The sequence below is a fragment of the Oryx dammah genome, unplaced genomic scaffold, assembly GCF_014754425.2.
Source record: "Oryx dammah isolate SB20612 unplaced genomic scaffold, SCBI_Odam_1.1 HiC_scaffold_19, whole genome shotgun sequence".
NCBI lineage: Eukaryota > Metazoa > Chordata > Mammalia > Artiodactyla > Bovidae > Oryx > Oryx dammah.
The window spans coordinates 16,082,158-16,105,092 of NW_024070203.1; the positions used below are offsets into that span (position 1 = coordinate 16,082,158).

General features: G+C 49.1%; 1 protein-coding gene across 4 annotated transcripts in view; it reads left to right on the forward strand.

Moving 5' to 3' along the window:
* The window catches only part of TRAPPC9 (trafficking protein particle complex subunit 9), a 383,632-nt gene that overhangs the window by 205,234 nt on the left and 155,463 nt on the right, over positions 1 to 22,935 (forward strand). For all 4 annotated transcript variants that reach the window (XM_040261742.1, XM_040261741.1, XM_040261743.1 and 1 more), the window contains one exon: positions 19,565 to 19,707. In XM_040261742.1, the coding sequence (XP_040117676.1) occupies positions 19,565 to 19,707 (143 nt within the window). The remainder of the gene's footprint in view (positions 1 to 19,564; positions 19,708 to 22,935) is intronic.

The following is a 22,935-nucleotide window of genomic DNA, read 5'->3' on the forward strand; positions in this document are numbered from 1 at the left end:
TCTCCTGCCTCCAATCCTTCCCAGCATCAGGGTCTTTTCCAATGAGTCAACTCTTCACATGAGGTGGCCAAAGTACTGAAGTTTCAGCTTAAGCATCATTCCCTCCAAAGAAATCCCAGGGCTGATCTCCTTCAGAATGGACTGGTTGGATCTCCTTGCAGTTCAAGGGACTCTCAAGTGTCTTCTCCAACACCACAGTTCAAAAGCATCAATTTTTCGGCGCTCAGCTTTCTTCACAGTCCAACTCTCACATCCATACATGACTACTGGAAAAACCATAGCCATCACTAGATGGACCTTTGTTGGCAAAGTAATGTCTCTGCTTTTCAATATGCTATCTAGGTTAGTCATAACTTTCCTTCCAAGGAGTAAGCGTCTTTTAATTTCATGGCTGCAGTCACCATCTGCAGTGATTAAGTCTGACACTGTTTCCCCATCTATTTCCCATGAAGTGATGGGACCAGATGCCATGATCTTTGTTTTCTGAATGTTGAGCTTTAAGCCAACTTTTTCACTCTCCACTTTCACTTTGATCAAGAGGCTTTTTAGTTCCTCTTCACTTTCTGCCATAAGGGTGGTATCATCTGCATATCTGAGGTTATTGATATTTCTCCTGACAGTCTTGATTCCAGCTTGTGCTTCTTCCAGCCCAGCATTTCTCAAGATGTACTCTGCATAGAAGTTAAATAAGCAGGGTGACAATATACAGCCTTGACGTCCTCCTTTTCCTATTTGGAACCAGTCTGTTGTTCCATGTCCAATTCTAACTGTTGCTTCCTGACCTGCATACAGATTTCTCAAGAGGCAGGTCAGATGGTCTGGTATTCCCATCTCTTTCAGAATTTTCCACAGTTTATTGTGATCCACACAGTCAAAGGCTTTGGCATAGTCAGGAAAGCAGAAATAGATGTGTTTCTGGAACTCTCTTGCTTTTTCCACGATCCAGCAGATGTTGGCAATTTGATCTCTGGTTCCTCTGCCTTTTCTAAAACCAGCTTGAACATCTGGAAGTTCACAGTTCACGTATTGCTGAAGCCTGGCTTGGAGAATTTTGAGCATTACTTTACTAGCGTGTGAGATGAGTGCAATTGTGTGGTAGTTTGAGCATTCTTTGGCATTACCTTTCTTTGGGATTGGAATGAAAACGGACCTCTTCCAGTCCTGTGGCCACTGTTGAGTTTTCCAAATTTGCTGGCATATTGAATGCAGCACTTTCACAGCATCATCTTTCAGGATTTGAAATAGCTCAACTGGAATTCCATCACCTCCATGGGCTTTGTTTGTAGTGATGCTTTCTAAGGCCCATTTGACTTCACATTCCAGGATGTCTGGCTCTAGGTGAGTGATCACACCATCATGATTATCTTGGTCGTGAAATTCTTTTTTGTACAGTTCTTCTGTGTATTCTTGCCACGTCTTCTTAATATCTTCTGCTTCTGTTAGGTCCATACCATTTCTGTCCTTTATCGAGCCCATCTTTGCATGAAATGTTTTCATTATAGGGGACTGGAATACAAAAGTAGGAAGTCAAGAAACACCTGGAGTAACAGGCAAATTTGGCCTTGGAGTACAGAGTGAAGCAGGGCAAAGGCTAATAGAATTTAGCCAAGAGAACGCACTGGTCATAGCAAACACCCTTTTCCAACAACACAAGAGAAGACTCTACACATGGACATCACCAAATGGTCAACACCGAAATCAGATTGATTATATTCTTAGCAGCCAAAGATGGAGAAGCTCTATACAGTCAGCAAAAACAAGACCGGGAGCTGACTGTGGCTCAGATCATGAACTCCTTATTGCCAAATTCAGACTTAAATTGAAGAAAGTAGGGAAAACCACTAGACCATTCAGGTCTATATCAAATCCCTTTTGATTATACAGTGGAAGTGACAAATAGATTTAAGGGACTAGATCTGATAAAGTGCCTGATGAACTATGGAATGAGGTTTGTGATATTTTACAGGAGACAGGGATCAAGACCATCCCCATGGAAAAGAAATGCAAAAAAGCAAAATGGCTGTCTGAGGAGGCCTTACAAATAGCTGTGAAAAGAAGAGAGGCGAAAAACAAAGGAGAAAAGGAAAGATATAAGCATCTGAATGCAGAGTTCCAAAGAATAGCAAGAAGAGATAAGAAAGCCTTCCTCAGCGATCAATGCAAAGAAATAGAGGAAAAGAACAGAATGGGAAAGACTAGAGATCTCTTTAAGAAAATTAGAGATCCCAAGGGAACATTTCATGCAAAGGTGGAATTATATGCGACTCCCTAAATGGGCATCCTGTGTTTGTTTCCTTTTCCAAATGCTGTTCCGTTAGCCTGAAAAGCCTTTCCTCCACACCGTCTGCTTCCTCCCCAGGCCTTGGTAGAGACTTGATGCCGTCCTGAGTGTTTCCCTAGGGCCCTTCTGCCTGCTTGTCTCTGCCTCTGCGGCATCTTCTCCTACCATTTCCTGAGAACTTGTGGCTCCAGGCCTGTATTTCCACTCTTGATTCCTAGTTCCCAGCTGGCCCAGGGCCAGAGGTGTCAGTGAGCGGAGAGGCTGAGTAAGAATGGATGGATGGTTGCATGTGTGGACGGAAGGACAGATAGAGACGTGAGGAAGCCTTCACCAAGCAAGCCTGGGCCATGGGGCTCAGAGAGGGGAGGGCAGCGTTCTGATCCAGGGTAAGAGGAATCAGGAGGGGGCTTGTATTCTCATTCACATGCTCTTGAGCTGACTCCAAGCCCTGTGAATGATTGTAGGGAGGGCATTTGGAATTGGCTGTAGAGTGATGCCAGAGTACACACAGCCTCTGCCCAGCACCGTATATGTTACAGATTCGGAGAAGTGACTGGAAATTAATTTTCCATCGCTGACTGGTTCTGATCTCAGCTCATTTAAGGGCTGACCCAGGGGTCTTCTGCAGCCGAGTGGGGACCAGCACCCCAGGGACTGGAGTAACATGCCCCGGGAGTCGCCACATCAGCCGAGAGCTGCCCGTAGGCTATGTGCTTAGGGAAACAAAAGCTGGCACATGCGGGCTGCCTTCCATGGACTCCTAGACGTGGCTGCTCTGGGAGGTGTGACGCCGCCCTGAACATGGAGGGTCGGGGGGAGACTTGCCTGCTATCCCCCCGCCCCGCCCCACCTGTGGTTCACTGAGCTCTTCCCAGGTGCTGGGCTAGGGTTGCTGCTCCCGCGGGTGGGCTCAGACGTGACCCTGTCATCCTAGCGTGCCATCTGCCATGTTCCGCCAGGGAATGATGGAGGCCAGGAAGGTCGAGAACCCAATGCCCTGCATTTGCGGGCGGCCTGGGGGCAGAGCCCACAGGGTCTGAGTGCAGTAAGTCATCTGAGTATTTGACCACTTTGCTGCTTGCTTCTCTTTGCTCCTCCTGACCCAGCCTCCTGCTTGAAATGATGTACTTACCCTTCAGCATTTAGAAAATTGTTTTTGGTAAGAGAATTCTGTCTAAATGAGGTGCACTTGATGATATTTGTCAGCAGACAGTTACGATTGTCTGTGTGTCTTCAGAGGAAACCTGGGGAAATGGGGACAGACTTGGCTTTGCTGGGGCAGAAGTCACTTCCGATTCCAGCTGCAAGGACTGTGTGCTTGACTGTCTCAAATTTCTCTCCCTCTCCGTAAATTGCAAATGTGATACACATCTTGTCAGGCTTTGTGATAATTAAGTGAAGCATGTGCGGAAAGTTCCAGCAGGTGGGGGTCCTCAATCTGTCTCCCCTCATCTTGACACGTGAGGAGAATACTGGCCAGCTGTCTTTGTAGACTGTCCCTCAGCTTGGGGACTGTCTGATATTTCTTGGTGATTAAATGGACATTATGCATTTTAGATAAGAATAGGCCAGAGCAATGCGTGCCTTCTCAGGGCAGCCCCACCACCACCCTGCCCCAGGAGCACTGGTTGGTGCCTTTACATCTCATTCCTGGAGATGACAACCTTGATCACTTGGCCAAGGAGGTACCTGTTGGGTAGCTGTGCTCAAAAGTTGCTAGTTTTTGCCTTCTAGTTAATAAGTATCGGTGAGAGGGACTTTGAGACTCTAAATATGCTGCTTCTCCTCTTCTTTCACTAATTTCAGTCTCCATCAATGATCCTAACCCTCAGTGGTTATAACCGTAGTGTTTGGTAAGTGATGGTTTTTCTAATTCCATCATTCCTCCTACATTCATTAGCAGAAATTCTTCTGGAGGAAAGAGGAGTCCCTTCTCCTCCATGAGCTTACCACTCTCAGTAGAGGCTCGTGGATGTTTTTGTTCTCTGAATTGTAATACATCACTACCATTATTATTTATTTATAACTTATTGCACAAGTTATCTCAGACTTGACCATTTTGTTTTCCTGTTGAAGAGGTTTCTTAAAACATTTTTGTCCTCTTAAGGATTTTTTTTTTTCCTTTGCTGGAGAAACACTGCGTGCTAGGATAACTTTGCACATTCTGTTTTGCTACGGTGATTTTGAATTAGCAGTAGGAACCTCTGAGCTGGAACACAAACCTCTCCAGCCCTGCTTGCCCAGTCCTGGTGTCGGAGTGGGCACCATCTCAGTCGCGCTGGGGGCCAGACCTGGCTGAGGGGGGTTGGCTTCATGTCGGCTGTGTCTTCCCACCCGGGTGTCCCGGGGCCCCTGAGAGAAGGGCAGGCGCCCACGTGCAGAACAGGTGACCCCTGGAAGCTCTGCTTCTGCAGGCAGAGGGCAGGCGGATGTGGAGAACGTCCACTTTCCAGGAACTCAGGAGGGGAGGACTGAGGCTGTGAGTCTGCTGACAGGACCGTCCTCCTCAGAAGTTCTAGCCTCCCTCTGCAGGACCGGGTCTGGGCCTGCCTTGGGTCAGCTGTGGCCCTTCCCGCCCTTAGTGGGTCATGTGACCTCTAGGCTTTTTCTTCTGCACACTGGGCCTCGGTTTCCACGTTTGTTACCCTTGCCTTCCCCAGCAGCTCGGGGGACTGCTCCCTGAGTCCGTTCCTCTCTTGGCCATTGCGGTCTTGCCTCCCCAAGGCGCTGAGTCCCGTGTCCCTGCTCGGAGCTGAGGGACGAGGAGGGGTGTGTGCCACCCTTACTACCGGAGTCGCCTCCTGCTGGAGGTGCTGGTGCTGCCCGGTAGGCGGGGTGTGATTCACGTGTCTATGAGCTCGGGACAAAGGCCGGGCGCCCAGCAAGGCAAGGAGAGAAGGGGTGCAGTGGCTGTGAGGTGTGCAGGGAGTCCCTTCCACACCGCTGTGAGGAGTCAAGTCGTGGGGAGCTCTCAGTCCGCCCACACCCGTCTTCCAGCCTCGTCTTGCAGCCTGAGGGCTTCTTCTCCGGTGTCCTTAGGTAGAAGGTGGGCTCACCCCATCCCCTAGTCTGGATCCAGCCCCGGATTGAATGTAAAAACAGTCCCCTAGTTCCTGTTACTTCTCATTAAAATCCCACCGTTATTTTGAGAAGGGCCACTGACTCTGGAAAGCCAGCCGGCTAGAGTATTGAGAAAGCGTTAGTTGCTCAGTCGTGTCCAACTCCGCAACCCCATGGACTGTAGCCCGCCAGGCTCCTCTGTCCATAGGATTCTCCAGACAAGAATACTGAAGTGTGTTGCCATGCCCTCCTCCAGGGGATCTTGCAGAGTCAGACGTGACTAACACACATGCCAGAGTGTTAACTACATTCAAATCATCGTCTTGGTGATAACGGCTTTTAGCTTCTCTTGGTGAAATAGAATGACGTTGACTCAGTACAGCTCTCTGGAGGACAGGAGTCAAGGGCCCCAGTGGGCCTGGGTCCCCAGTGGCCGCGTGGCTGTTGAGTGGGTGGTGTCCTTGCACGTTGGTCTCATCTCCCCAGAGGCTGCCCGTGCACGGCTTCCTCTTCGTCAGGCGGGAGGAGTCCTACCCCATGGCAATGGAGGAAGCAGAGGCTTGTTGACCCCCCCGGCCCTCCTTTCCCATCCTTTGCTCACGGCTGCCCCACAGGTGCGGCCCTCCCCACCACAGGAGCCTGGAGTTGGAGTGGGGTGTTGTTCTGGCCCAGCCGGCAGGCGCACGGTGCTGTCTGCCGTGGGCTCCTTGGGCCCCTGGCCGCCGCCTTTCTCTCCTCGCTGTGCTGGCGGCGGTAACCAGAGGCAGGAGATCAGTGCCTCGGTGGCGGCTTGGTTCCCGTTCTGGGGGGTGAAGTTCTCTGCCCTCATTCTGCATCTGTTTTGTTTTTAACATAATGATGCTTTGTGATGACTTACTGACTGTTCGCTAATCCCAGCTTAATGTTTTCAGCTGACCCAGAATGTTACTCCTTAGTAATTTATATTATTTAGCTATTCTTAACCTTGAGAGTGAAGCGTCTTAGGTAAGTGTAATTAGAAATGCATATTTAGCACACAAGGGATAATTTTCTTCATGCAGCTGTGCATTTGGGGGGAAAAAAACCCATCTGTGGAACTCTAAGGTTTCCATTTATAATAGAGATTTATTCTCCCAGAGGCCAGGAAGCCATAATCCTCTGAAAGCTCTTAATATCAATGATGAAGGTAGTCCTCCCATTCATTCATTTATTTATTCAGTGAGCGATGATTGAACCACTCTGTCTGACAGAGTGCCAGGCTGCCAGCCAGCCCCGCGGGCACCGCTGAGCCTGGAGGGACTCCCAGGGGAGCGACCTGACATTTAAGTGGGCGATAATGACTTCCCACAGCAGTGCCATGGCCGTCTACGACGGACGTCGGAGTGGGGCGGGTGTGGGATTCAGTCCTGCCTTGGACAGGCTTTGCTACTGGCTGGACGGATCCCTGTCCAGGTGCAGTTTCTTTATGGGAGCGTGGGCGGCTTTGTAGGCCAGTGGTCTTGGGAGGCGAGGTCTTGAGAGTCAATGCCTGTGTGTGCAGCCGAGGCCCGGTCTGTTGTGACTCGTTCCTGCCGTCTTGGTTCCGCCGCCGCGGCTGGCCTGCCTGGGGACCCTGCTTGCCTCAACTGGCTGCTTCCCGTCTCGCCTGCCTTCATGCAGCCGGGCTCACGTTCACAACGGGATGGGGCAGCCTGGCTTCTTCTTGTCTCCAGCCTCTTCTGAAGCAGCCTGGCCCCCTCCTCGAGCTCTCGGCAGGGCAGTGCCCAGCCCGGGGCAGGGCTCAGTGAGTGTCTGTGGACAGTCAAGGTGGTGGCTCTGCCTGGCCTGCCGAGGAGCCGTGGAAGGATGGGGCCGTTGGGCTGTCTTCACGTGTGTGACGGGGTCTGAGAGGAGCCCGGCCTGCACCATGTAAGTCTGGAGCAGCTGCAGTGTGTGCCGGAGGGGCCTGGTTTGCTCGCCTACCTGGAGCAGCTGGGTGGGAGGGCCGGCCTCGCCGTGGCCACGTGGGCTGCCCCAGCGCCTCCCCGTGGACTTAGCATGTCCATGTAGTCAAGGGCGGAACTGAAGTCCACTGTTCTCATCCGAGGGACAGCTCTGAGACTCAGGCGAGCTGGCAGGGCCTGTGGAGGACAGGGGCTGGGTGGGGGGCGCACAGCCCATCCTCCCCCGACTCACCAGTTAGGGAGGCTGGCCTCCGCTCCCCATCTGCAGGGGTGGCTCCCGGAGTGTGATCTCCGGACCAGTAGTGTCAGCGTCTTGGGGTCCCCTCAGAAAGGCAGATTCTCAAGCCCCACCTGGACCCACAAAGCAGAAATACCAGTGTGGGCCAGCCCTCTGGTTAAATGAGCTCTTCAAGTGACTCTGATGAGCGCGAGGGCAGAGCTTATGTGTCAGGAGACGTGCTGGAGGAGACGGGCTATCAAATTCAACTGGAGGCCCCCATGTTGGTCTCTCAGTCCTCCGAGTGGCCAGTGGGGGTCAGGGTAGCTGATGTTTTCTGTGTGAAGCAGGTCCTGGAACTGGGTGGGAGGGGAGTATTTGGGGAAGGTCTTTCGTGTGGAAGCTGAAGAATGGAGAACCAGTTCTCTGCAGAGGGCGGGTATGGAGCGTGCCGCTTGCTCCTCCTCGAGCCTCCCCTCACCTGCAGAATGGGGCTAATCAGCTCTTCTCTGAAGGGTTTTGAGGTTTAAACTACACCATGAAGAGAGAAAGTGGAATTCAATGTATAATAATAGATGGGCATTAAAATGGAGTCTTTTCTTAGGTCCTTACCCTCTCTTCCTATTGGCCAGGATGTTCAGGAGGATCTCAGAAATATGAGAGCAGATTACAGACCGGAAGAAGAAATTCTGAGTGCCAGAGTCAGTCTTCGCTGTTGGGGACAGAAGGCCAACCCAGGGGGCTCACAAAAGCGCCCCTGAGTCTCAGCTGCTCGTCCTTCGTCCTGGGGGTGGAGCCACTGAAGTCTGGGCAGGACAAGAGGCTCTCGTCGTGGCCTGTTGTACCCACCGAGTTGGAAAGGCACTCGGTAAAGCAGCTGGTGAATTGATTCCCCCTGTGAAGATGAAGGGTGGAGGTCCCCAGAGAGGTGGAGTTTACCAAGGTCACCCTCTCCAAGGGCCGAGAAGTACCACTGCCGGCCAAGCATGCAGAAAGTTTGTTTTCTCTTTAAAGAGAGGAGTCTGCTGGAGTGAGAAAGAGGCAGAGACCACAGGCTAGAAGAGTCGTTGAGTAACTGAAGGCACCAGCAGAAGTAAATCAGGAGCAGCCCAGGTTAGAAGTCAGGGCCTCGTGAGATGCCGGCTTTGCAGGTGGTCACTGTCTCGTGTCCTGAGGAGGCTTGTGGGGCTTCAGCGGCTGCTGAGTGTTTCCCTTTCTGGAGGAAAGCCGTTAGTGGTGTGTCAACCATGTGAGGAAGTGAGATCCGTGTGTCCGGCCCTGGTTAACAGACCAGGGGCCCCCAGGCCTGTTGAAGAGGCCACACGCGGCAAAGGTGGGCCCAACTGTGGTGACTGTGGTCCCACGCCCAGGGCTAGAGCGCTGTTAGGCGCAGATTGAGAGGCAGACTTGACGTCGGATGGGGTCTCGATGTGCGCTGGGTGCTGGGCCAGCAGGCTCGGGGTGGACTCCAGCGCTTTGTCCTGTCCCCCCACATCTGTGTACCCCCGTCCCAGAAGAACCGGGTGCCGGGTCTGATGGTGGGGCTCGGGGCTGTGGGGAGCAGGCCCCGTGGGCGAGGGCAGAGGCTGCCTGCCGCCAAGGAGGAGGCCGTCCTGTCCCCAGCCGTGACGAGGAGCAGTCTGGTCACGCGGGTCTGACAGACGGCACAGATACTGGCACACCGCCTCTGGTTTCCTGCCGAAACCTCCGCCCGCCTCTCTCTCCTTTGTCGGTGTTGACTTCACCCTCCCCTGGCCACCGCCACGCGTGGTGCTGGGCGTTCTTGAGCGAGCACAGGCCCCTCCTTGTGGGCACTCTCACTGTAGCCACTCACCCAGAGGGCCGCGTGCCCGAGCCAGCGTCTGTCCACGCCCGTCCTCTGTCCACCATTCAGCGGAGGCGTTCTCCGTGCACACTCTTGGCGACACGGACACAGTGCCTGTTGGAAACACAGATTCGTGCCACCGTGAGATATGCACCTACTGGGATGACTTACTTTAAAAAAACTTCACAACACACACGGTGCCGGTGATGATGTAGAGCGACTGGAACTCTCTTACCTGGTTAGTGGGAGTCTAACGCCTAATTTGGAAAACTGCAGATTCTTAGTAAATTAAACAGATGTTTGCCATAACGACCCAGCAATTTCACCCTTAGGTATTTATCCAAGAGAAAAGCAAATACTCACACATTCACAAGAAAAGACTTGCACAAGAGTTTGTTTATAGCAGCTTGATTTTCTAATGTGCTGAAATTGAAAACAGCTCAGATGTCTATGGCTTGGAAATGGGATAGATTGTGGTATGAGAGGCGTATGTGTGTAGCTGTCACTGTATGTCCTCTACACATAATAACATGGATGCATCCCACAAACATATTGTACTCAGGAAGCCAGCTATCACAAGAGCATGCTGGATGAGTCCACATATGTAGGATTCGAGAAGGCGCAAATCTAATCTGTGGTGGAACTTTCCGGAAAAGTGGTTGTCTACAGGAGTGTGTGTCTGATTAGCAGGGGCCCCAGGGGAACCCTTTAGTTTGGTGGGAGTGTTCCGTATCTTTATTAGGCTGACAGTTACACGGGGAGTCGTTGAACTGTATACTTAGGTATATTCTTTAAGTAACGTTTACCTCACACCAAAAAGGAAACATTAACAGATAAACTCTTTTACAGTGGCATATATTAGCAGTTATGAAAACGCTCTCTGTGTATTTCGTGTGTGAGCAGTTGAGTAAATATACTGAGAATGATGAAAGTTAGGTCTCTCACATTAGAGAACGTTGTTACAGATGTGGGAAGGGGAAATGGGAATGAATTTTGTGGTATCAATTTGAAACTTGAGCTATCACCCTGAACTTCCTGTCCTGTTTGTGTTTATTTCTGTATCTTTGTCCATATATATACTTATATCTGTCTATAGTGAGATGCCAGTATTTATGTGTACGTGTATATAGACACAGATGGGCACATATGAACATATATATTTCTCAGGTTTGTTCACTGAAAAAGCCTTGAAGCAAGCACCTTAGTAGTAATGAGCGATGTTGTTAGAAAATTGTCAATGAATGCAAAACTGGTGCATGAAAATTTAATGAGGAATAAGGTGTTTATCAACTCTCAAAGCATCTCCGCACTAATTACTTGTTAATTACTAAGGAAAAACAGGCATGGTACAATGGAGAAGCCTTGCAGACACCATATCGTCATTATCTGTCTTTCTATCTCTATCTGGAAGAGAGAGGATTAAAGTATATGGCAAAACCATCACAATATTATAAATTATCCTCTGATTTAAAAATAATATTAAAAAATAATGGGAGAAAATGTGAACAGTCTTTGAATTGGGTAATGGGGTGATTTTTTGTACTTTCAAATTTTCTGTCACTTTGAAATAATATTGAAGTGAAAAGTTTAAAATATAAACCTTAAAGTCGTAGAGGAAAATGGGGGAGAATTATATTTTATGACCGTGGAGTGTGGAGAGGGTGTCTAATCATGATTCAGGAACCATGAAAAATGTGCAAGAGACGTAAGGTAAAAGATTGATGCATTAACTGCAAAAAATTAAACATTTCTTCCAAGCAAAGAACATCTCGTACTAAGTCGCTTCAACCATGTCTGACTCGTTGCGATCCTATGGACTGTAGCCCTCCAGGCTCTTCTGTTCATGGGATTCTCCAGGCAAGAATACCAGAGTGGGTTGCCCTCCTTCTCCAGAAGAGCATCCTAAATAAATCCAAAGACACTGTCCCACTGTGAAAAAATATTTGCAGCTTGTATCACAGATAAGGATGTAATGATGAAAGTTAGGTAAATATATTGAGAACAATGAAAGTTGTTTAATAATCTCCTAGATATGTGGAAGAAAAAAACTGACAGGTCAGTTTTTAAAAATGGTCAAATGATATGAACCTGTATTTCACATCAAAAACAGATGAATTGGCTCCTTTTTTTTGGTACCAGAAATCAGATTTTTGACGTGGCCTTTTAACAGTCCCCAGACAGATCCCTCTCCATCTAGACCTCACGTCCTAACCGTTCTTAGCCTCTAAGGTACTTCGGGGCCTCTTGACTAGAAGCTGTTCTAATGGCTGGTACTGCTAAGATCCATTCCTGGGTTATTGTGGATGTACCATTTAATTTGTAGTCACTTGGCGTTTTTAAGGCATAATTAACACTGAAGAAAGACTTTGGCCAGAAGTGCTAATTAACTGGAAAGTAATGGTAATGCTTTCATTTGTATGTTTCATTGACCTTAAGTTAACAGTAGGACTGGCCTCTTGGGGTATGAGCCTCAGCTGGGCCCTTGGCTTATTAAGTGAATAACATCACAGCTGTTAATCTTGTGTCATATCACAGAAATAGGGAGGAGGCGAACCTGTGGCAACAGGTCCATCTGAGGTCTTTAAAAATCAGAGATCAGTTTCTTAGACATATAAATTAGTTAGGGTGCTGCTCAGGCTGATTGTTTTTCTCTGGCTCTGGCCTTAGTTAGATTAGAAGCTGTGGAACATTAGATTAGCATTACGAAATGAACAGTAACGATTCACATGAGAACTGGTGGGAAGACTCAGATTGTACAGATGTGGGTACTGAGGACCGGAGGAGGAACCTGTCTTTTCCAAGGTCGTGTGAGGTTCTAAGAGTGAACCGAAACCTTGCTCCTTGACCCTGGCTCCGGCCAGAGCCTAGGATTCCTGAGGCTCCACGCTCATCCTCGGACACAGGTGGTGCTCCATTAGCGTGCCCCACACGATGGCTTTGGAGTCCTCTGTGTCAGTGTCTGCAAGTGATTTTGTGCCAACTGAGGATCAGGATCAGTTTCTAAAATCACCTTTATTGAGTGTAATTTGCATTCTGTAAAATGTAGCCACACTAACTGTATAAAAGTTTTATAAAATGTTAAAAAGTTTTATAAGAACTGAATAAAAAGCTCAGTCATGTCTGACTCTCTGCGGCCCCATGGACTGTCGCCCACCAGGCTCCTCCATCCATGGGATTCTTGAGGCAAGAATACTGGAGTGGGTTGCCATTTCCTCATCCAGGGGATCTTCTAGACCCAGGGATCGAGCTGGGGTCTCCTGCACTGCAGGCAGACTCTACCGTCTAAGCCACCAGGGAATTCCATCAAGAAACGGAATATTCTTACTGCCGCACGTTTCCCTGACCCCTTTATAGCCAATCCTCTCTTGCCCCCCAGCCCTGGAGACGCTGACCTGCCTTTTGTCCTAAAGAGTAACCTTTTCTAGCATCTCCCATACATGCAAGCCTACAGTATATACTCTTTCCTTTCTGGCCTCTTTCACTCAGAATGATGTTTTGGAGATTTTCTCGTGTTACGTCTGTCAGTAGTTGGCTCCATTTTGTTGCTCAGTAGTATTCCATAACATTTGTTCATCTAGTCACCTACCTCCTGTTGGACATTGAGATTACGTTAGACTTGTACTGTGAGTAAAGTTCCCAGGGACATTTACACATATGTTCTTGGTATGGATATATGTTTTTATTTTTCTTGGTAGGAGTTTCATTACTGAATAATTTATTAACTCTGTGCTTAAGTTTATGCGGAATTGTTTTGTTGTTTTCCAAAGTGATTGTAAATTTTACCTTACCACTAGCAATTTCTGAGAGTTCTAGCAGATAATTTAGGATTTTTTTTTTTTTTGTGGATACATGACTATCATCTGTGAAAAGGCAGTTTTACTTCTTCCTTTCTGACATATATGATTTTAATTTCTTGCTTTATTGGCTTCCCTAGGATCTCTATTACATTGTTGACTGAAGTAATGACAGCTATGTCCTTGCCTTACTCTAGATTTTAGAGGCAAAACATCGTTTATGATTAAGTTGGTTTTAACTGCAAGTTTTTCATGGGTGCACTTTGTGGATTGAAGCCGTTCCTTTTTATGCCTATTTTGCTGAGATTTTTAAAGAAATCATAAATAGGTTTTGAATTGTTTCAATTGCATTCTTTGCAGCTGTTGAGATAATCATACGGCTCTTCTGTTTTGTCTGTTAATATGGTGAATGACATTGATTGATTTCTAACATTAAGCCAAACCTTTGATTGTTAAGCTTACTTGGTCATGATGTATTACTCCTCTTAAATATTACTGTATTTGACTCAGTAATAATTGAGGATTTTTATATCTAAATTCATGAGGAATATAGGCCTGTAGCTTTCTTTGTAAGCTCTCTGCTTTTAGCATTTGGATAATAATGGCCTCATAAAAAGAATGGGAACTTTTTCTCCCTTTTTTCCTGAATGTGTTTGTATAAACTGGTGTTGTATCTAAAATTAGGTTTTGATAGAATTCAGCTGGGAAGCCTTCTGAGTTTGGGGTTTCTTTTAGGAGGGTGTGCTAATTTATAAATCTCATGCTCACTTATAAGTCCCGTGTTAATTTATAAATCCTGTGTCTTCAATTAGCAGGAAGTTCTTTGAGTCTCCTGTTTCTTGTTGGTTCCATTTGGTAACGTGCACCCCTCACCTAAGTTGCTCAATCTATTGGCGCGAAGTTGTTTACCCTCTTTCTTTATCATCCCTTTCATGTGTGTATGCTCTGTACTGATAGTCATTTTCATCCCTGATATTAGTAACCAGTTTCTCACTTCTTTTTTCCTTGATCAGCCGAACTTAGAGCATTGTTGCTTTAATTGGTACTTTCATGAAATGAGTTTTCGTTTGATTTTTTTTTCTTTCATCATTTGTCCAGTTTCTATTTAATAATCGCCCAATCCTCTCTTCGTGCTGGGTTGTGGTCTCTTCTACAGCTCTACCCTAGACACACCCCGTCCTCTTTTCTCCTGTACCCAGGGCACTTGTCTGTGACATAGCGTATCACAGCTGTCTTAGGGGTCTGGGGGCTTGTGTCTTTGACTAGGCCTGAGCCCACAGGGATGGTACCATGTCTTCTGCCACAGTCCCTCACACTCGTGGACACCCATCCAGGGTGAGTGAGTGAGTGAGTGGTGGACGGATGGGTGAGCACTGCCCTGGGCAGTCCTGTACATGGAAGACCACGGGCTGTACAGCCGCGCAGCTCTGCGCTTGAGCCTGGGCCCATGGCCTCGGCCACTCACTGAGCTGCTCATTTATGCCAACTGAACTCCCTTGGAGGGCCCTCAATGTTAGAGCCCGTGTGTGAGGCTCAGGCAGCACAGCATCTGGCACTTAGTAGGTGCTCAGTAAAAGGCAGCTCTTGAAAGACCTTTCATTTCAGCTCATATAACAAATTATTATATAGCTAGAAAAGAAATACTTTTTCTGTAACTCTTTGCCCATTTCTGATTTGTATATTGAGACCGTCACATGTCTGAAGAAGGAGAAGTCTTATGGCATAGTGATGCATTGTCTCCCCTTACATTCTCATTGAAATAAAGCTTGGGCATCCCATGTCTTTTCCCTTATCAGCCCACATTATGGCTTTATTAAAATATTCTAGTTTTATGGAGCTGAGAAGGCATTTTTTTTTTTAAATCAAGGAAGGAAGGCAGTAGTAGTATGCAATAATTTCACAGAATCTATTCTGTGTTTGTTTTCATAAATTACATATTTTTCCCCATAATTATATCTTTTACTTGCTTCTCTACAGAGTAAGGAAATAGCCAATTCCAAGAAAATAAAAATATAGTTCCTTCTTTGCTATCTGGTACTTGACAGTTACCTCTCTGTGTGTAGTTTTTGCTTATTTCCCAGGTGGTTTCTACTATATCACTCCCTGGAGACAACTTGTAAGTTTACTTTAAAGAACAGAAAATCCAGCATGAATTTTTTTTTATTACTTTACAGATTTTGGCTTTTCAAGGCCATTGTTGAGAATCTGTTTATTTCCTTGACCCGCATGCCTGCATTTGCAGAGGCTGCCATGAGTATAGTGGGTGGTGGATTGGCTTTATTTGTTCATTTATCAGTTAATTTACTCAGACATCCATTGACTTGACACCGAGCTTTCTGAGATCAGGGACCCTACTGTATTCACTGTGCTAAGCACAGATCCGGGCGCTCAGAAAGTACCCAGGAAGTGATTGAAAAGATGAATGAAAGAATAGGCCAAACAAATGGAAGTCTGTTGGATTAAAAAAGTCATCACAGAAAGGATTGTTGGGATGTGTGTATGTGAGGGGGGTCTCACCTTCTGCTGACAAGGGTTTTCAAAAGTTTAGGTCATAAACTTGGCCGTCCTTTTGAGATTACAGTCCAGTGCTATATGCTGTGGAAAAAGAATATTGGATTTTGGTAAGAGCAAAATATGATGCTTGAGTATTTTTTTTTTTTTAATCTGTATTTCGTTGAGTCCTTTTAAAGTAAGGCAGTATAGCCGTCTTACTGGAAACAGGAGGGGGGCATGAAGGAGGAGCAACATTTATACAGGTTCAGAGAATCAGTAGTACCAAAGTTCAGGGGAACCTGTAAACACGTCCACCTTGAAGAGTAGTGGGAGACGAGTTGGAACAATGAGCTTTTAAAATGGGACTGAAGGACTTGAGTAGGCATTTTCCCAATGATATGCAAATGGCCAGTAACCATATAAAAAGATGCTCAACACCATTAGTCATTAGGGAAATGCAGATCAAAACCAAAATGAGATACCACTTCACCCCCATTAGGATGGTGATTATTAAAAACAACCAATCAAGTAGGAAAAAATAAGTATTGTTGAGGATGTGGAGAAATTGGAATCCCTTTGCACAGCTGTTAGGAATGTAAAATAGTTCTGTCACAGTAGGACATGGTATGGTGGTTCTTTAAAGAGATTAGATACAGGATTATCTTCTGATCCAGCACTTCCACTTCTGGGGGATATATCCAAAGGAATTGAAAGCAGAGATTCAAACAGGTGTTTGCATACTCACGATAGCCAATAAGTGAAGGTAACCCAAGTGTTTGTTGGCAAGTGAATGGATAAAAAAATGTGGTGCATCCATTCAGTGGAATATTATTCAACTTTAAAAAGGAATTATTTTCTGAAACAACACTGATGAGCCGTGGAAACACTAGTTGCAACAGGACAAAAGTGACGCGATTCCACTCCCATGAGGCCTCGAGAGCAGCCAGATTCATGGAGACAGAAAGGAGAGCGGTGGCTGCCAGAGGCCGGGGAGAGCGGAAGGCGGATGGTTGTGTAGTTTGTAGCGTTCAGTTTGGGAAGATGAAAGAGTTCTGGAAATAGATGGTGGTGATGTTTATACAACAATGGGGAAGTGCCTAATGCCAAATAACTGTACACTTAACAGTGGTTAAAATGATAAGTTTTATGTGTATTTTACCACGATACAAAAAGTGTTAAATGGCATTAGAATCCATTTCCCCTTTCTTCCTATTTTAAGCCACGTTGTCTTCAGGTATTGAGAGGTCAGGGTGCAGAGGGAAAAAGGAGTCTATTTAATGAGTGCCTGCTTGAGCTTATACTTCACTTTTTCACTGAGTCTTCATTAAAGTCCAGTGAGATAGGTGTTAATTATTAGCCCCATTTAACAGTTGAGAAACTGAGGCTGAGTGGTGGGATAACACGCTCAAGATCTCACTTAGCCAGAGCAACAAGCCGAGCTTAACTGGCCTCCCTCCCTGCTCCCCACCCGCAATACCAGGCTGCTTGTCTCTGGGATTTTTGTCTGTGTCCTTCCCAGAGGAGAACCGTTCTCCAGCTGGGATGGCGCCTGACAGCATGCACATATGGTGGTTTTCTTTCATTTTAAGCACTTTCGTAGCTGTGCCTGCCTCTCCTTTGTAGAGGAGGAATGGGTCAATGAAAGCAGTTGCTGCTGCTGCTGCTAAGTTGCTTCAGTCGTGTCCGACTCTGTGCGACCCCATAGACGGCAGCCCACCAGGCTCCCCCGTCCCTGGGATTCTCCAGGCAAGAACACTGGAGTGGGTTGCCATTTCCTTCTCCAGTGCATGAAAGTGAAAAGTGAAAGTGAAGTCACTCAGTCATGTCCGACTCTTCGCGCCCCCGTGGACTGCAGCCTACCAGGCTCCTCTGTCCATGGGATTTTCCAGGCAAGAGTACTGGAGGTTGCCATTGCCTGAGGGCTAAGCGCTGTGTCTCATGTGGACAGCTTATTGAGTCGTGACTGGTGGAGCGCGGGGAGGAGGGCAGGTGGGTGGGCCTGCCCTGAGGTCGGGACACATGGCTTCCCTGGGCTCTCATGGGTGGGCGTGTGCTCGAATTCCCACCCTGAACACATGGCTTTGAGGCCCCGTTGGCACTGTCAGCTCTGATAGTGCTCCCAGCTCACCCTCCCTCTTTCTTTTCTGGGAAACACCCCTACTAGGGTCATTGGAGCCTAGCCTGTCTCCAGATGTGGTGGACACTTTCTCAGGCCCTGTTTACCTGGCTTGGCTGCAGCAGTGGGCATTCCAGCCCTCCTCCCCAAAGCTCTGCCCTCCTTGGGTTTCCATGACCCCAGCTATTTGTCTCTTGGTGTGTTATCTCCAGAACCATTCCTCATCCAAGGTCCCGATGATTGACGGCTGTGTTTGCTTCTTCAGAGTTTTATTAGTCAACTTCTTAGGTGAAGGAGCATCTGATAAATATTTCAGCTGTGCTGGCCGCCTGTGGTCTCTGTTGCATATTCTTCTTTGGTTTTGTCATTTGTTTTGTTGTGCAGCCCTTTAAAAATGTAAAAGACTGTTCTCAGCTCCAGGGTATCCAGAGCCAGGCTGCCAGGTGTGGCCCACAGGCCGCAGTGTGCTGTTGCCTGTTTTAGGACCTTACTGGGGAAGGCTGAGTCATTTTAGTAAGAGCTGAGCTGGGGTTGAGATTTCCTGTTGCCATGGTTACTGTTGGTGCGGCAAAGGCTCTGGATCATGCCGGGGGGAGGGCGAGGAAGGAGGTGGGGGCTGCTGAGGTTCCAGGCAGTTTCCCCATAAAGGTCCTCTCTCCTCGGCCCTGAGCCCTCCCTGTCTGCCAGCACCTGGATGGGGGTCTCTCCACACCTTCCCTCCTACCCCAGGGGCTTCCTCCCGGGGGCCTGCAGGAGCAGAGGGGCACGCTGTTGTCCTCCCGCTGCCGCCATCCCCAGTTGGAGTTGCACCCCACATCGTGGGCGTGGGCTCTCAGAGTCCCTGCGCCACCCCCCCCTCCCAGTAGCACCAGCCTCTGCCTGGTCTAGAGGCGGGTGCTCTGAATGGGCTTCCCGCTCTGTCTCTCCTGTCCTCCTGGCCCTCCTCTCCTTGCCTCACTGGGATGGATATTTACCCCTGCCTGTGTGCCCTTGGCATTGGTCACCCCTCCTCCAGAAGCTAAATATTTTGCTTTGGAGGAGAGAAGGGTGTGGATGGGGGTGGGATGGGGGCAAGGGGTTGGAGCTGGGGTTTTCGTTTCATGCTTTTCCCCTGGTGGCTGCTGACCACGTCCTCCAGGCCTGTACTACCCAGGGAGGCTCCCCTGTACCTCTGCCCGTGCCAGTCTCCTAGGGGAGGGTGCAAACCCCCCAGGGGAGGTCCTTGGAGAAGAGCCTGGCATGGGTGGGAACTATCCTTGCATCTGGAGGGTCTCCACTATCTGTAGAGCCCCTCCTCAGCCCTTAGAAGTTCATGGACGTCTGAACTGACTCCTTCTTGCCGACTTGTGTGGGGGCCGGCTCTGCCCCTGGTCAGGTGTCCCCACCATGTCCCTCCTGGAAGGGACTTGTTTCTGCTTGGTCTTCTGGCTCGATGGCTGCCCATGACCTTATCTGCATGAGTCTCGGGCTCGTCAGCCTTGCTCACTGTTAGCCCAGGAGTCATGCTCCAGCTCCCTCATGGAAGCACCCACCCAGCCCCCTAACCTGATCTGTGTGTTTAAGTGACGCTGACTGAGATGCACTTCTCTCTCTGAAATGCTGGATCCCATCACAGAATCATCCTCGAGCTTCTCTCCATTCGTGTTTGCAGGCTGAGAATCGTGCATGTTGCTAGCTGCGGGGTGCTGTTGGAGGAAAGATGGCACCAGGGTCAGGTGCCAGTGGCCGCCCTGGTGGAGCTGCCCGGTGCCCATCGCTTCACCTTCCTCACCTGAGGGAGGCCGGCCACGTGGCCAGATGGCGGTTGGCTCAGGGAGTAGTAAGTGACCTTTTTTTTTTTCCTTCCATCTTTTTAGACCCTGGAAGCTGTCCTGAACTTCAAATACTCTGGAGGCCCAGGCCACATTGAAGGGTATTACAGAAACCTGGCCCTGGGGCTGCACGTGGAGGTGGAACCATCTGTGTTCTTCACGCGGGTCAGTACCCTGCCGGCCACCAGGTACGTGCACCTCAGCTCTTCGCCAGCCTTGCTCTCGCGGCTGACGGCGCTGCAACCTGCAGTTCTGGCCGTGGTGTTCATCTCGGTCCCACCGCCCAGTGTGCCAGGGTGGTCAGCCTCCCCGGGTCTTCATCAGATGAACAGACAGTGTAGGGAAGTGCCTCTTCAGGGAGGTGGGGTGGACAGGCTTCCCACCTGGCCCGCGCCGTGGTGATCGCGTCATCCCTGCAGCGTGCTTGCTGTGGTCGTCGTGGGGCGGGATGCGGTTCCCGCTCGTCCCAAGCCCGGGCCTCGCTCCGGTCCGGCGCAGCTCTCCTGTTAGCAGGGACTTGGCACATGGCCCTGAGCCTTGGACACTCCTGGAGGAGTCCAGCCTGTCTGTCTCCGTCCTGCTGTCCTCCCAGGAGGACTGTGCAGGGCCAGGCCATCCAGCATCTCGGCCCGCTCTTCCTGGAGCCCCCAGTTGTCAGGAGGGTGGGTCATTCTGCCCATAGCGCCCTCCCTGGGGGAGGCTTTTCCTCCTGCTTGGTTCTCCCGGCCTAGCCTTCCTTCAGGGAGGAAGAAATCAGTTTGTCTCCTTCAGATCCAGGAGAGGCCAGAGATACTAGAGGTTGTTCCTCCCTTAGGTGGGAGAATGACAGTTTCTCACCCCAAAGTTTGACCTTTGGTGACCTGGGGATAGTGCCGGATGGGGCTGCAGACACCTGGAGACCCTGTGGGGTTGGATTCCTGCCCAGGTGGTGAGTAGCCTTCGGAAGGCAGGTCCTGACCCCCCGGGTGCTTCCACATCCCCCTGTCCACCTTACCTCTCCGGGTAGCATGGAGTGGCCTAGTGGTACTTATGCTGACCGTGGTGGGAGAGACCGTCATGAGCAGCAGCCCCCTCCACCTGTGGGCTCTGTTGTCCACAGAGTATAACGGGAGGATGTTAATGTCGATAGAAAACTCTCTTTAGAGTGATACAGCACCTCCCCGCCACCCCCACCCCCCACCCCTCCGGCCAAAGTAAGGGCAGTGTGAGTTCATAGGAAAGACTGCTTTTCTCCAGCCGCGGGAAATGGCCTCGGTGAGAATCAATGGCTGAGCTTGAGCTTTTCAGCATCGCATTTCATCATCTATCACTTTTTCAATCCACAGAGTAATGGTCTCTCTTGCCAGCGCTCGCCTCTGTTTTGAATTTGTAAAAGGCATCAAAGCACTTGCCGGCAGGAAGCTTTGGCCGGGACGCCTGCCAGATGCTGTTCGAGTTTCTCAGGCCCTTCCCGTGCGTTCAGTCTGCTCCACCATCACCCTGGCGTGTGCCTCTTTCTTGTCCCCTCATCTCCTGCTGCCATCGCTCACATAAATAGGTCTGAGAAGCAGCGCAGATTGTCACCAAGTTGGATTCGTTTCCCCCTATTGCTGTCTGGCTTCCATGCCATGGCCCCTGCAGCTTTTAATGACAATTTAAGACGAGAAAAATTGCTGCCTTGTGGTTTGGTGCGGCACACTGGAAGAGCTGGTGGTGGGCTGATGTGCTGTTTGGCTCCTGGTCGCTGGCCCCACTCTCTTCCTTTTGGCCTATGTGTTTCTTTTCCCTGCTCGTGGGTTGGCGTTGGATCTCCTCTAGTCCCTCTCCTTTCCTGCCCAGTCTCAGTTGAGGTTTGCCATCTTTCCGTGGGACTCTGGAAATACTCCCCTGCCTCCAGCCTGCTCCTGTATCGTCCTGTAAAGACAAATGTTCCCACATCACTGTCTGGCTTGAAGACTTTCCCAGTGCCTACTGGACAGAGTTCAGAGTGCCCGCTCTGATATTTACGCTCCAGTTTCCGTAGAGGCCTGTATAAATCGTTGGCCTGAAATACAGCAGACTTATCATGCATTTTATCTATACTCTGTTCAGGTTGACATGACATAGTTTTCTGTGGACACTGGTTTTCATCTTGCTCCCAGGTGAGAATTTTCTTTTAGCATCGGGCCATGTTAGAGTCAGGCAACCCCAGAGATGGCCAGGCTCCACACAGTTGCATCACAAATGAGGCCCAGAGAAGGCCTGTGGTTTTCCCAGAGTCTCACAGCTTGCCAGTGACAGACTGGCTTCCAGATACCCTGACTGTAAGGTGCTACAGACACAGATGCACAGCTAGATGATGAATCCATGTTAGCTGGAGCCTTTATGGGCATTCAAGCTGACTTTGATGCAAAAAGAAGCCATACATTCATCAAAAGACAGCCTTATTGCCGGCATAAAAAGACTCATGTACCCTGTTCTGAAACCAGAACACCAAAGGTTATTACGTCGTTTGCTCCTGGGCTGGTTTGTGTATCTGCTCCTCTCATTGGCGGTGGTGGTTTAGTCGCTCAGTTGCGTCCAACTCTTGTGGTCCCATAGACTGTAGCTTGCCAGGCTCCTCCGTCCATGGAGTTCTCTAGGCAAGAATACTGGAGTGGGTTGCCATTCCCTCCTCCAGGGGATCTTCCCCACCCAGAGATCGAACCCAGGTCTCCTGCACTGCAGGCAGATTCTTTACCAGCTGAGCCACCAGTGCTCCTCTCATTAATACTGATGATTTATGCCGTTTTTCTCATTGATAGTTTTTTACTGATAGAGTTCTAGAAGAGAAGTCAGGGCAGGGAAATCCCATTTATTCAGGACCCACCCTATTCCTAGTCATGCCCTCGGTCCACTGTGCAGTGTCCCATTTAAACTCCCAAGAACCCTTTGAAGTCAGTGTTGCTGTATGCAGATGTTAAATAACTCACCCCAGATTGCACATTAATGAGCAAAAGAGATGCATTTGAATGTTGGTCTTCTCTCCAGCAAAACCCCTGCTTCCCATCACAGTGCTCTGAAGGGGGCTTCCAGAAGCCTGGGCTCCCCTTATCCGCTCTGTCTGGATCTCTCCCAGCCTCAGCCCTCCGTCCCCATGCTGTGGTCACCAGCTCTGCCCCCTCATGGGGGACGAGAGAATGAAAGTGAACACTGGAAGGGCCAGTGTTTTCCAGGAGCCAAAGCACAGCATAGATGGCAGGTGGAATTCTCTTTGCCTTTTTTTTTTTTTTAACCATCCTCCTTTCAGGGGTGTACCTGGGTTTCAGCTGACTTTTATTTAGGAGATCAATTACCTTTGAGATTCACTTTTTATACTGAGCCGCCTGCTAATGTTGTTGGGGACAGACTGAAATGGATGGGGCCACCCTGCCTTCCCCTCCTCAGGAGCAATTTCTTCCCAGACCGTTAGGATAAAT